Here is a 15,726-nt window from a genome sequence, read left to right as displayed (position 1 = left end):
CATGAAGTGTAGTATAAATATTTTTGCAAATTTGTTTATCTGTTTGTAAGCCTGTTTTTAGTGTTCTGTAAGTAAAAAGACAAATCAAAACCATTGTAATTTTCTTGTCTTTTTCCAGGCTGAACTCACAGGAATCAAATGGCGTAGGTACAATTTTGGAGGGCATGGGGACTGTGGACCCATAATTTCAGCCCCAGCCCAAGATGATCCAATCCTGTTAAGTTTCATCCGCTGTCTGCAAGCCAACTTGCTGTGTGTATGGCGTCGTGATGTCAAACCAGATTGCAAAGAGTTATGGATATTCTGGTGGGGAGATGAACCCAACTTAGTAGGTGTAATACATCATGAACTGCAGGGTAAGGTTTCTGTTTTTACTTAAAAATTACTTGCTGCATATATTTTTTGCACAGTGGTAAATCCCAGAAAAGGTTAAGACCTACTGAAAAGAAATATCTGTGTTAATGGGTGTCTCTCTCAAGAAACATCCTTACTCTTACCCTTCTTTCTGCCCCTTCCAGCCCTGCCTTTTTTTTTCTTTCAAATTCTTTTATCCTTTCCCAGTATGGTGGGAATCAGAATCTTGTTAGTTACTATTGTTAAAAGAAAGTATTGTGTCCCCTGGGTTTGTTGGGGTCTAAATGAGGCTAAGATCCACTGTTTTAAAATGATAGTGAAGTGTGAGTAATGAGTAAGTTAGTGAAATGAACAGAATTGTTTTTTCTTGGACTGTGGCTGTTGTGGTTCATTGCCAGTTGAACTCTGGTGGAAAATTGTAAAGTGAAAATAGAAACTTAGTGCAAGCCTTATTGGACAAAATAATGAGATGACATTGGATAGTATTTTGAAGAAAAATTAAAGAGTGATTTCAGTGTGTCAAGTTTCCTTTGCTTTGTTCCCGTTTTTTATGTAATTAAGTGATTACAGAAAATACTTGTTCCAGTGTTTCCTAATTTTTAATTTCAGATTACCTGTGATATCTGGAAACTTGAATTAATATAAGAGCTTCATTTTCTAACCTCATTTTTGTATTTACCACAGATTTGTAATCAGAGCAAATTTTATCAGTATTCTCTGAGTGGTAAGAGCTTTATCTCTTTACCTAAGTGTTTCTATCTAATATGCTAAAGAATTTTGCTAAGTCAAGACTAATTATGATCTTAAGTTTGGGTAGGTCATTAACTCTTTTGACAGTCTCCTAGAGCCAGCTTTTATTATGCTCATACTACTATCTATTTTGTTTGTGTTGAAAAATTGTAGTGAAAATTGTGTTGAAAAATTGTTGTGTCGAAAAAGGTAGTGCTTGAAATGTTTGGTTAGTTGATGTGTCTAATATTTTTGTAAGGAAGGAGTAAAGCTAAGTTTAATGTATTTTTGAGGGTCATTCTGAAGCATCTAAATTTGCCCAAAAGATTTCCTGCCAACTTCTGCTTGACACTTTCTTAAGCTTTTCTTTGCAGCCACTTTCATCTATGGTATCTCCTGCCACAACAGCCAGAGGGCAGTAAACTACAGTGGACTAACTGAGCTCTTTATGTTATGGTCCATTTGTCTATTCAATTCAAACCTCTCTCCCCTCATTTTTTAGAGTATTTGGTTTATAAATGTAAGAACCCATTCTGGGTGAGATTGCTTATGTAATTGGTTAATCAGCAAAATCTCAGAATTTATGTACATCTCAAAGTTTATATCATGTAATGAACTTAAGTAAAATTAGTTTTAAACATGTGGATTCCATTTACCAGAATTTAAAAAATAAGATACCTCCTAGAAAAGCTTACAACATTTATATTTGTCCACTTAAGTGTAAGACATATTTTTGTTCTTTAACAAAATTTTTATACATGTAATAGAGGAATACAGCATGTTTTTTTTAGTTTCTTTCTCCTTTGTTTCTCATGATTGTTTCTGACTCTAAATCTCCTTCCATTTCTCTATTCCATATTGATTCCTTATGTTGTAATTTTTTGGTCTGGTCTTTATTTCTTAGAGGTACAAATTTACCATTTAAGAGAAGAGAATGGAGAGTCAGTTTGCTACTTATGATCTTATATATAGATTATAATCTGTAGTCTCAAATGATGGGATCCATATAACCTTTGTTTAGCTGTCTCAAAGGAAGAACCCAACTTCCTCCCCTCAACTTGTTATTTTAAAAAATATTTACACACACATACGCATAGACTTTTTTTTTCTGTCTAAACCATTTGAAGGTATTTCTAGACTTCATGAACCTTCATCCCTAAATACTTTAAGCATGTAACTTCTATGAAAATGTAGGACATTTTCCTATATAATCATAATTCTACCATATCCTTAAGTAATTTAACAGTGACATAATTAAATTATCTAATATTTACTCTATATCCAGATTTCCTCAATTGTCCCAGTAATGCTTTTTGTAGATCGGTTAGGATCCCGTAAAGGATCACATGTTGCATTTAGATGTCTTCTCCTTTTAGTCTCCTCTAATTTAGAACATTCTCCAAGTTGTCTTTTCTTGGGGGCAGGGGGCTTCAATGATAGTGATGTTATTTGGAAGGAGCATTAAGTTGTCCTATCAAATGTTCCATATTCTGAATTTGTCTTATTGTTTCTTCATGATTACATTTAAGTTAAGCATTTTTGGCAAGCGTATTGAGTGGGTGATGTGTACTATCTGTGGCATCATATCACAGGCATATCATGTCAGCTTGTACCAATATTGATCCTTGTAAGTTTGATTGCTTGGTTAAGGTAGTGTCTGCCAGATTTTTCCAGTGTAAAGACACCGTTTTTTTTTTTTTTTTGGTAGTAAGTAAATTTGGGGCAAAACTTTGAGATCGTGTCAATATCCTCTTCTCCAACAAACTTACTCTTGCTTGAAGAAAAACCTGACGTTGAGTCTATTTGAAAACATTGACTCATCTGCTTTTTTAAAATTGACAAATAATCTTTTTTTTTTATTAAGGTATCATTGATATGCCATCTTACTTTAGTTTCAAGTATATAACAGCACTATATGTTTAGCAGTTACCCATATTATTAAATCCTCACCCCCACTAGTGCAGTTACTGTCTGTGAACTTGGGAAGATGTTACAGAGTCATTGGCTATATTCTCCATGCTGTTTGAGTATCTGCTTTTATAAAAGCAGTTAAAAGATGAATGAAGACAATATTCTTAAGTCACAGGAAAGGTAGGGGGTCAGAGGAGAGGAGAAAGGAAGAAAAACACTGAAGATGTAGCAAAGGCTAATTATGAATGGTAAAGTCAAACTGAAAATTAATAGCCTTATTGCTTAGCATACTAAAAAGATAAGTGTTGATACTGAGTTTTCTAAAATCATAGACAAAGTATGTAGGAATATATTACCATGTATCTTGTAGTCTGAATTTTTAGTTGATTTTTGGTTATCTTTGCTTAAATGAAATAATTTTATTCAACATTTTAAATGGGTTTATTCTCAATGGAAATGAAAAAATTTGATTTCTGTGGAGGTAACAGCCCTTTTATATATAAAATGGACAAGAATGAAATTCTCTACATAAAATATCACTCAGTTTGAGATTTCTAAAGAGAAAATCTGATCCCTGATGTCTTCCTTCTTGTTTTTATATCTTCATGTTTGGGAGTTAATGTATGATTTGAAACTAATCTCTGACTAAACTGGAAAATAATTTTTTTGCACTGTATGGATTTATTTATTCTTCAAGTATAAAATTCTGGTGATTTTGTAAACAGGTGAACTAATCATTCTCTAGCATTCTAGATTTGTAGTGTTTTATGTATTTACATTTATATGGAGATTTTATTACATGGCATTAATAATTCTTGAGATTGTTAAGACAGTACACCTGGAAAATAAATTTAACTTTCATATTTAGTGTTATATTGTGAGTAATAATGGAATACATTTGTATTTCATGAGGAACAAGTACTTCTAGAGACAGCCGGTACCCAGTGGTAAATAGTGGCTATTTCTACATAGTTTATGAAGCAAGTATTCTTTTTTTCATTAGGATCTAAACTATTCAGTCTTGATATAAAATTTCTGATTTTTAAAATAATTATATACTGTTCTATTTTCCTGTGTTTAGTTTTGAAAAAATTATTTTGTTAAAGCTTTAAAATAGTAATGGTTTATGTTGTAAGGTGATTTTCCACATAATCCTAGTGCACCCTTAACTGAATTAGTAGATTTAATAGAAGATTATAAATTATATCCTTAAAAGAGAAAAATAAAGATTTTGGAAGCTATAAATTTATATTGTAAAAATATGGTAAGATCATAAGGACTTCAGAATTCTTTCATATGAAGAATAGAAAAAGATCTAATGGATTAAATAGGATTATTAAGCTAAATGTGCTTGAAAATGAGACAACAAGCTAAAGTCTAACTTTTGAATGTAAATAAAATCGATGGGTTACCACAGGCAACTTACTGAACCATGTAATTAGTTTTTTCTGTGAAAAAGAGACATTTGTACTGATGTGGTGAAATAGCATGTAAAGAGCTTACGTTCTAATGTCAAGAAAATTAAACAGTTGGTAAAAATTATAATTTAAAGATTGCTGCTTCAGGAAAAAGTTAAATCTAGTCAGTTGATTTTGGTTGGGGGAGATTGATGTTTTGCCTAGTATAGGCATTATGGTTGGTCTAATATTTTTGCATTGCTATGAAGTCACCTACTTGTATAAATTAAACCTGAGTAAAACCCCCACTAATGAGATGTTAAAATCACCACTGGAACAAGTAGGGTTGAAAATTAACCTTAAACTAGGTACATTGTTATTTGGTGTATTACATTTTTTCCCCCTTGGTATGCAATTTTAGCAATGAATGCATTGTGACTGATATGTAATTATTTACTTCAGCAATTTTAAGGATAGCCTGTTTGAACACCCCCCTCTTCTCCTCGTTTGTGTATATTTTAATCTCAAAATCTTGTGCCTTAATAGAGAACTTTAAGATTTAGAAGAGGTTATTGTACATTAAGGTGGTATAAAGATTTCTTTGCCCAGTAAAACAATTTGTTTAATCTCGTATTGAGGGAGATTGATGTAAGAATATGAATATGGTGAATTGCAACAGAAGTTTAGGTATTAGTAGAATTTAACAGCCTAATTAATTAATTGAAGGAAAAATTATATATTTGAAAATTAAAATGGAATGAGGTAGAGACATAAAATTACATATACAGAGAGCAACACCTTTGCTACAGAACTTAGAAGCAAATTCCTTCCTGATGTATTTATATGGCTATCAGGTCAGTCTTACTGTTTAGAGTATATTCTGTATAGGAGGCGAAGTAAAAAGTACCTAAAATACAACTGGGGTTTTCTAAGAAAGAAGTGGGAATGGACCTCTGTGGATCCTCACTGAGAGAATTCAGTGAGTGTCCCCTCCCATTTATGCTGTTGATATTAGTATGCCCAAAGGGAAACTGAAGCTTAGGAAAAATCCATGACTTAGTCATGTTATTAGTCACAGTGGAACACAAACCCATGTTTGTACCTTTAAAAATTGAAACCATTATCGACTGTGAAGTTATACCTATATAACGTGACACTATGTGATTGTGCAATATAAAATGAATAAATGAACTTTACCAAGCTATTTTAAATAAAACTCACATAACTATTACAATTGTTATTTATATCAAATCAAATCTGTTTCCTCTACTTATAGAGTGAACACTGGTTGGCATGATTCTGCACTGAGGACCTACCTTTTTTTTTTATTTTAAATGAAAATTAACTTTGTGTGACACTTGGCAAATGTTGACCCATTAATGTCTGCTCATACATTTAGTCTAGATCCTCCTAACTTAGCATACACCAAACTGATAAAGGTAATGTAAGAATAAAATGAAGTTTTGGAGTCATAAAAACTTGACATGAATAGAATACATTTAAATATGAGAATAGCATTTGCTTTTATAAAGTACCTTAGCCAGGTAACTGAAAAGCAAGAATTACATATCTGTTGCCTCTCTTTTCTTCTTTTATAGATGTACTATCATAGGCCCAGATCTGCAAAAATCAGAAATATGTAAGAACAGGATAACCATTGCATGAATCAGATGGTAGTTCCTGAGACAACTATTTAGTTAAGTCACATGGTTTCTGGACCTGTTTAAAGTATAGTAGATAGAATTATAGATATCTGTGCTTAATGTTCATGAATAATTGAGAAAGTATTTACAAAGAGTTTCCATTTTGTTTTATGATGCTTGTGCAGATGGTAACTAGAACTTGATATAAATACACTCAGCCATCAGTAACTAGGAGCTAAGATTTTTAAAAGATACATTAATGGTAGAAATAACACATAAATACGCTGCTTCTCTCCTTTCCCAAAAGACTCCAACAATTTAGGAATCTGTTTTAGGGACTTCAAAATTAATGAAATTGGGTTTTGTTGCTTTAAGTATTTCATGACTGATGCTGTCCTAGATGCCACCTGAAGATACTCTCATTGACTATCATCATGGCTAGTAAATATAAGATAATTTTCTTTAACATGCCATCTGTGTAAATATTTTTTAACAATTTTCTACAAGTACTGGGCTACATACCTATTTCTTATAAACCCGACATTGATAAAATGCACTCTTTTTATAATTGGGTCTTGTTTTGATCCTGGCTCTTTCATATTGTGATTTCGCAGTGAGTTCAACAGAATAAGCATTATCCTCTTGAGACCCATCTAGGTTGAACTAAAGGGCTTCTACAATATCCACACGATCATACAATTAGTTCTTTTTTTGTGTGTGTGCTGTGATAGTGTAACTGAATATGAGCTGGTTGCTGGGGTATTGTGGTAGGATAATACCCTGCAGTTTGTAGTTAATTATGCAGCAGAACTGGCTTGATTAAAAAAAAAATTAAGAATGAGATAAAAATTGGATCTAGATGAAATGTCTTTGTGTTGAAAAAGATACTTTGTATACAATGGTAAAGTGAAGATTAGAGTATTCACAAACCTGTTTGTTATTAGAAACCTCTTCCTCCTATTTTATGTGTCATATGCAAAATATCTTCTATTTTAAAAATGACTTTTATTTATAGCTTTGCTAGCCTTGGGTGAGGTAAGACTTTCTTGAAGGCGTACTTTCTGACAGCAGTAGGAAATAAGTAGCTATTTGTGGAATGACTGCCTGAATGAGAGAAGTATGAACCTCGTCAAGATGAGGTCTCTTGAATAAGCACTTTTGATGTTTGCCATTTATAAGAGGGCTTATTGTTCACATTGAAATATATTTAGTCTGAGAGAAAGGCTTAGATTCTCAAATCAATTTTATGCAATATATTTTAACTTTATTTGGAAAGTAGTATAGTAGATACTAATACTGGAAAGGATTCCTGCCTTGGCATCCTTGGACGAATTACATACAACTCTGATTGTAGGAAGGAAATGACATTTGTTGACAGTGACTCTGCCATGGAAAAATTTATCATGCCATTTATGAGTTTGATGAAGAGTGTAACAAAGAGGGGCTTTTAATTTGAATAGCAAGTGTGGCTGGGGCAATTATCCCCATTGCTACAGTAAAGGCTTCATTAACCAGAACCCAGTCAGAGCCTCAAATAGATTTAAATGCATACCCCCTGCCATCCCATCCTCGATAAGCACATACTGTTTTACAAAAAAAAAAGACTTAAAACATAGCATTATGGTGATTGGCCCAGATACACACAGATCTTAATTTGATTCCCAGCATAGTTGGGGCAGTGAACTAGAAGATGTAAGATAAATTCTAGCCGAAATAAGCAGGTGCAGAGAGGCAACAAAGGACCAGGTAGTTTATTTGAGTGCAAATTCCTGGGTGATGTTCTGCGGTCTGGCTATCACAGGCCGGGGAAGTCACACTCAGCCGGGCAGGCAGTGAGTTTTTAAAGAAGGTAGGGGGAGGCAGAGCTTAGATTTACAGCGGTGGGAGGATTGGCTAGCCTAAGGCACATTTTTCATGTTGGGAGGGGGCAGCAGCCGAGGACTTTGGCACGTCATCAGTGTCTGATGTGCTTACCCCTCTCCCCAGTGCCTTCAACCTTACATTCCAGCCTTTTGGCCATAATGGGCGATGATTTGATCTGGCTACTTCTGGCTGACAAGGGGCATCGGGGGGCGGGGGGGAGGCGGGGGTTGGAGTTTGTAGCATGTAGTTACATTGCTCTGACTGCAGATATCCTTCCTTGCTTTCTCCAGAGGCTCTCACCTTATTCTGTCTATGCTTATGGTCCCTGTCTTATTTTCTCCTCTTACAGATAGAGACTCTAGCTGCTGCCAGGGAAAAGGGGCGACGACTACTCCGGCTGCTTCATGCTGACAAGGGGCACAGTAAAGGGTGCAGCTAGATTTCTATCACTGGTCAGTTGAGAGGGCCTCAGAAGGTTTGCACTTCTATTCTGGAAGGACAAACTTGATGAGATTAAGGATGCATGGCTGAATATGAGAACTGGAAATATGAAGAGTCTAATTGAGAATCATATCCAGGTATTATGGGGAAATTAAAATTCTGGATTGAGTTTACATCTCAATGACTAGTATTAGGATTTAGTATAGATAAGACTGCATTATTGAAACAATACTGTTCTCTAAAATCACCCTTATTTTTATTAGAAGTAGCCAGATTAAGAAAATAATTAACAGTTGGCTTGATTATTTGCGTAAGTGCAGCAAGAAGAGCAATTGATTATATAGGCTCTTTTAAATGTGTTTTGCTGGAACTTTTTATAAGGAATTTCAGATTGAACTTTTAAAGGCCTCTCGAGGCCAGACAGCCAAGCCAGACTTGCCATCAGGCTTTGCCTGCAGTACCTGTAGATTTGGGTGAATTCTTCTCTTCTCGAGGTCTCTAAGACATCTTGAGGTTCCTGCACCTGCCAGGAAGTGACCTTCCTTCTCAACCTGGTAAGGCTGTTGGGAACTCTGTAAGCAAGGTACTAGGCCAGTTCTTCCGAGGGGCTTTGTTGGCTTTATAAAGTCAACCTTAGTTCCTTAAAGCTGTTCATATCTGAGTTTATGCATGTGTTTCTCAGGTATGACATTCCAGTCAAAGCCTTGGTAGTATAACCTGTATTTTTAACTGGTCCTCTTACAAGGAAAGCAGGTTCTTATTGAACTTATGCAAATAAACATACTGCCATGAAATATAAAAATAGTCACTGAGGGTTTTTAAATTCTGGAGGGATCAGGTAGAGAGAAAGATAAAGTTTCAATTCTGCTTATAAAGGCAGTCATTTACTAAACTGTTGTCAGCTTAAGAGAACAAGTTTAAAACACTTTATCGGCAACATTTGAAACAAAAAGCTACAAAATCATCTTCCTTAGTTTACTTAATCTTATGTAACTACTATCTGTTCTGCTGAAATCTAGTTCTTTGCTAGTTTAGGACTAATAAAACAGTGACTATAAATGACAAAAGACTTACAAATGACAATGGTTAAAGATCTGATGAGAGCTTACTGTAAGACAGTTGACATAAAGAAATTCTGATATTTCTGTAACAAAACATTTACTAACAAAGTTTAGCATTATTCTTTTTGACAGTGCTTTCTAGGTAATTAAGCAGGTAATTATATATCAGATAAATAAGCTAAATAAGTCAAATACGTTCTCTAATGAGAAAAAGTTTCTTTGACATGTTCCAGGGGCCCTCTGGAAAATATCAGAGTTAACTAGAGGTAAAAGTACCTTTTTGAATTTGATTTTGGGAAGCTGTTAAAAGTTTTAAGGCACTTGCTTAAATAGGATTATAGGTTGCTATGAAGCAATACTTTCTATTTAACTAGAATGACAACAGAATACCTCAAAGGCAAATAAAGAAGGTTATACAGTTGTTAGCAAAGTTTAGCTTTTAGTCTTTTTAATATTAAGATCTCATTTTCTTAAATACTCCGACAAACTCATTGAGACTTTAGGCATGAGAAACTGCTTTGATAAAACAATTAGAGAACCTTTTGCTGTCTTTCAATATTAAGAGCAGACTAACAGTTAAGAAAACTTTGTCTTTTTAACTGAAAACAAAATTCTAATTTTGCTGTGTACTTGATACCGAGATTCATTTGCTTTAATTTTATATAGCATGACCATATTAAATTCTTCTACAAACTTTCTACAACTTTCTTTTAATATTTAGAGTTCTCTCTCTAAATAAACAGCTGTACTTTAGAACAAAGTTACTTTCTTTTCTCAAAAGACACATTCTTTAGCATGCAGAAATGTTTTCCTTATTACTTTAAGTAGTTTTAATTAGAACTTAAAACTATTAGGTACCTTAATTTTTAGTGAACACTGACAGGCAGGCTATTGTACACTGTTACACTAGCATTGTTTGGATCGACAAATTTATGACATTTTATAATTTCTCTTAACTATGAGCTTTACAACATAATCTCTCACTAAGCACAAAGTATGTCTTTTTAACTTAGCAAAATTTTAAGGTTTTAGGTTACCACAAAGATTTCTAGGCTGGAGATAGGTATACACACTGTAACACACAATTAAAAAGGTGTTCACTTGCCACACTTACTTAGTTCACTCATTTGTAACAACTATGCTAGATTACTTACAAGACCTTAACTGAATATTAGACAAAGCTAAGCCTTTAAGCATTTTATTCTTAAAAGATTTAGCAGATAACATCAACTTAAATGACCTTAGGTAAACTTAGGCAGCTGATAATGACAAGGACATGTCCGCCTCAGCCAAACCTAAATTAGCATTAATCCTTAACATTTTTAATCAGATTTTCTGGAAGTTTTAGAATGCCCAATTTTCACAAGTGCTTGTTTTTAAATCAATTTTTATTAATACCATCCGGAGGTAGGAAAATATTTTTCATCTACACACCTGGACACACAGACATACAGACTGATACACAATGACTACAGTCAGCAGCACTTCTTAAACAAAAACATATACACAGACAGACAAACCAATATAAAGACTTGAGTCACTGATATCTAATTGCTTTCCTTTTCTTCAGCTTCCTGTCCATGACTTATGGAACCAGAGGACGGGAGGAGCATGTTCTGGTGGGGGAAGAGGGTGGTGAAGGCGGAAGGAGAGGGGGTGGGGATGGTGCAGCCACCGGAAGAGGAGAGCAGGACAATGGCATGGTTGAGAATGTAGGACTTTAAGATGGCGGCAACATGTGTGAGGACAAAAGACTTAAAGATGGTGGGGAGAGGGGGAGGGGGTTGTGAGCTGAGGGAGGCAGGCAACTGAGGTGTTCTGGTGGATCTGAAAAGGAAGAAGGACTGGGGAGAGTAAGAGGCTGACAATCTTTAACTGGAGATCAGGCCAGGAGAACCTGAGTTGTTGAACACTTAACATAAAGGTCTGGGCGGGAGTGCAAAGTCCAAAAAGCCTGCACATACGGGATTTCACTCTACTCTCTGCTCCAGTGCAATAATTAATCAAGTTGGTGAGGAGGCCAAAATTGAAAGTTCCCTCAGGGGGCCAGCGAAATTGATTGTCTAAGGGATACTGAGGCCTGGCCTCAGAGCAAAGAAAGACTAGCTTCCATTTGCGAACTTCCTGGGACAAATATAGAGTAGCCAAATTAGAAATGAGACACAGTAATGGGGTCTGAGCCTCCGCATTTGAGGGCTGGTTCCCCATGTCTGTGCCACTTCCCAACTAATCCCGCTGAGAGGAGCGCCTAGCGTCCCAAGCATGCCAAGTCAGGGGAGACGTCCTGGGAGCCTGGGTGAGGGACATCTCCCCCACCACAGGGCCAGGGGCGGGCCAGATGCCTGCAGACATCCTGGGGCCTGGGGTAGGGATGTCTCCCATACCGCAGGGCGAGGGGCGGGCCGGATGCCCACAGAGGGTGGGCTGGATGCCCAAGGGGCCGGATGCCCCCACCTGGGCGTACATACGATTTCTAATGGACCAGGTGAAACGGAGTTAGGAAGGGAAGCAGACCGGGGGAAACTGAGGGACTCACCAGAAAATAGTCCATGCAGCGGAGAGCAGGCTGAGGTCCCGGGTTGGGGAAGAATGGGGCGGGGCCACCGGTGGCTGGTCAGGGCCCCACGCTCATGCTCCTTCCTGGGTTTTGGCATCAAATGTAAGATAAATTCTAGCCGAAATAAGCAGGCGAAGAGAGGCAACAAAGGGCCAGGTAGTTTATTTGAACCCAAATTACCGGGTGATGTTCCACGGTCTGGCTATCACAGGCCGGGGAAGTCACACTCAGCAGGGCAGGCAGCGAGTTTTTAAAGAAGGTAGGGGGAGGCAGAGCTTAGATTTACAGCTGCGTGAGGATTGGCCAGCCTAAGGCACATTTTTCAGGTTGGGAGGGCGTAGCAGCTGGGGACTTTGGTACCTCATCAGTCTCTGACATGCTCACTCCTCTCTCCCCAGTGCCTTCAACCTTACAGAAGACACTCAGGGTGCAGAAACATTTTCATGGGATGTTCTGGGGTCAGCATTGATTCAGCTCAGCTGCCCACACATTTCAATTTATAGTATTGTGTAATAATAATAATATTTGAGGGCATTTTTTTTATTAAGGTATCATTTATATACAATCTTATGAAGGTTTCACATGAGCATCATTGTGGTTATTATATTTACACATATTATCAAGTCCCCCCCACATACCCCATTGCAGTTATTGTCCATCAGCTTAGTAAGATGCTATAGAGTCACTACCTGTCTTCTCTGAGGGTATGTTTTAAAGGCATACTTTGAGCTTTATAAATACAGTTTTATTATTTAACAATCTTTTATATATAGAATTCCCACTATTATTCTGTAGATTTTTATTGAGCCTACATTGTGTTAGATGCTGTGTACCATACAGAAATGAATCAGAAACATATTCTATTTTTCAGAAGCTGACACTCTTAATAGGGGAGATAGCATATGTTCATAAAGCATTATTACAGGTGTCCTTTGAGGGGCACTTAGTATTATTGGAACTATTTAGGAGGAGGCAGAGCTTTGAGGAAGAGTTGATTCTTGAGCTAAGCTTTAAAGAATGGGTAGAATTTGGGTATTTGGATATATAGTTGTGCCATGGCAAACACATTTCACGTATATGGAATTGCATGTTAAGGGATATAGAGTAGGAAAGTTTGGAGTATCTCTTAATGAAGAGTTAAAGATGAGAAATTGATTGAAAATGCATATTTGTGCCTGAATGGTGATAGAGCTCAAACATGAGGCTCACGAGTTTGGATTTAATAGGCATTTTGGTGGTTTGAGAGTTTTTAAATAGGACTAGATAGGAAGCTGTTATGACTATAGATGACACGGGACAGGACCTGCATCTGACTATTGCCTGTCATTGTAATTCCAGGACCAGCATAATCCCTGGCACATATTTGCTGAGAAAGTTAATTAGTAAATGAATGAATGTAATAGAAGTTTGTATAAAGATTATTAGTCTAGTACTACTGTATACTGTGAAGTCCTTTCAGTATTATGGATCATATAAGAAAACATGCTCTTATTACAGAAGACTGTTTTAAGGAAAGTACATGATTACATTTGAAAGATATTTCTTGATACATTGATTTCCATTTAACTGCATATTGAAAAGGCAGTGATACAATTTTCTTTCCTTTTTTTCACAGTTGCTTATTTTTGATAAATAAGTTTTATTAAATTTTGAAAGTTTTATTAAAATTAATTGAACAATTTTCCATAACTTTTTATTAGTCTTGTACTTCAGGTAGTTTGGGCAGTTGGTAAAAAACTTATATTCTAATTGTCCTGTAGAACAGGGGCCATAGGAGAGTACTGTTTGTTGGGTAAAAGTGATTAGTGATATTTATGTGTTAGAACCCTTGTTAATTTATGTTATAAGATTGAGTGAATTTGGCTGTCCTACATATGTTATAAATTGCCAGCCCAACACTATAGTTGATACTACATAGAAATGATTAGCTAAGATTGCTTGACTGAGGCTCTCTCTGGAAACTGCACGTTTCACTGTAGAATCAAATTGGCTGAAAACTTTCTTGAGGTTTCTCTTTCTCACCTGGAAATCCTGAATTACTACCAACTTCTTTAAGTATCATGGTGATATACTGCATACTAAAATGAGGTAGTACATGATTTAGACAAATATTTTCAGTGAAATCCTTAATAGACGTTTTTTTGGTGTTATTATACATCTTTGTTCAATTGTTATGAAGATAGCCTTTTTAGTTCCATCTAATTTCTAAACAGTTAAGATAGCAAACTAGTGCTTTGCAAGTTTTGTAAATTTAAAATGGCAGTTTAAAACAGCTATTAACAAAACCTTAATAAAGTCGATCTGTCCCCTTCAAAGATGCTTGCAAACACACTTATGCATATACCCACAGTAGCTCAGATTTCCTCTACTGATTGAATTTTCCATTTGGCAACACATGGAATGCAGCCACATCTCCCAGAAGATGCTTTAAGAGTCTTTCCATCATTAATAAATTGCACCTTCTTGGCCAGGAACCATCTATTACTCTGTTTTTCCATTTGTGACCTTAGCTCAGCTGGCATTCAGCAGAAGTATAGGTCATGGATTGTGGATTACTCCTTCCTGCTCACCCTCATGTATCCAAAATGGCACAGAGGCCAGGAAGAAATTTGCCATTCTTTTGTAATCTTTTACCTTTATTTAATCTTTACCTTTGAGAGGTAAAGACCATAAGATTATGTATGGTATATAAACTAAAAATAAGATTAGAAGTGTTCACACCATGTCTCTTTCTTCCTGTGATATATGTCAGTGTAGACAATCATTTAAATTTGCTGTCTTTTATTCTTATCTGTAAGATGGGAATTACAGCTTGTATTTTATGATACTAGATGAAGTTGATATATGAAAAACACAGATTTAAGTGCTATGTAAATATATTTCAAAGTCATACTTTTCCTTTAATGAACTCTAGTGTCAGAATATTTAAATATTCATGAATTTATTTTATAATTCATAGTTTTGGTCATGATTTCTACTTGTAGATAAAAATTGAGTACTTTTCCATCTGGCATTGTCTATACTGTATTAATTAAATTATACATAGAAATTTGATTTTTTTAAAAAATGGTCTCTTGTACTATTTTATGGCTTTGTGCAAGGATGACTGAAATAGTAACATCTATGCCTTAGCTCCTGAAGGGATTTTAGAATAAAAATTTACAGTTATATCCTATATTGTTTTAAATAGAGATTGTGATATAGTTCTTGAAAATTGCTTAAGCATATTGTAAATGCTAATCATCACTTGACTAGAATGTTTTTATTGACTATTACATATACAGAATTAGTAAGAATATTTGATTAACAAGGATTATTAGTCCAAATTCAGGTTGCATGGCATTTCTTTTCCTGTATTTGCTTTTCTATTCACAGCATAGTTTTTATTTATGCTTATTGTGCTTAACTTTATAGTGCAATAAACTAAGAATAAATGATGGTTTGAAATGGTTATGTGTTGAAAATAGGAACCAGACAATAATCAAATATTTATAGTTCACTTGTTATGTGCTGGGCATCTTGCTGGGTGCTTGATGATCAGTCTTGCAGTGGAAAGTAGTTGTGAATTTATTCTTTCTGAATCTTCACTTGAATGATTTATAAGGAAAAATGTAAGATTCTGCTGATTCAATTTTGTACCTTTTACTTATTAAATTCATTTTTATTTAATATGTGGAGTAGATTTAGTAGTTATGAAATAATTAGCAGCCTTTCCCATATTAAGACGTAACTAGTTGAATACCAGTGGGACTGCAAACTAATTGCTGACT

At 35.4% G+C, this 15,726-nt stretch overlaps 1 protein-coding gene across 4 annotated transcripts in view; it reads left to right on the top strand.

Annotated features, from left to right (window-relative positions):
* Nucleotides 1-15,726, top strand: part of MED13L (mediator complex subunit 13L) — a 313,145-nt gene that overhangs the window by 37,370 nt on the left and 260,049 nt on the right. For 3 of the 4 annotated variants that reach the window (XM_036993616.2, XM_036993615.2, XM_073223979.1), the window contains exon 2: nt 119-356. The exons of the other annotated variant lie outside the window; for it this stretch is intronic. In XM_036993616.2, the coding sequence (XP_036849511.1) occupies nt 119-356 (238 nt within the window). The remainder of the gene's footprint in view (nt 1-118; nt 357-15,726) is intronic. 4 annotated transcript variants of the gene reach the window in all.

This window comes from Manis javanica, chromosome 15, assembly GCF_040802235.1.
Source record: "Manis javanica isolate MJ-LG chromosome 15, MJ_LKY, whole genome shotgun sequence".
Lineage (NCBI taxonomy): Eukaryota > Metazoa > Chordata > Mammalia > Pholidota > Manidae > Manis > Manis javanica.
Note: the sequence above shows the minus strand (reverse complement) of the source record. Positions and strands in the feature narration are given on the sequence as shown.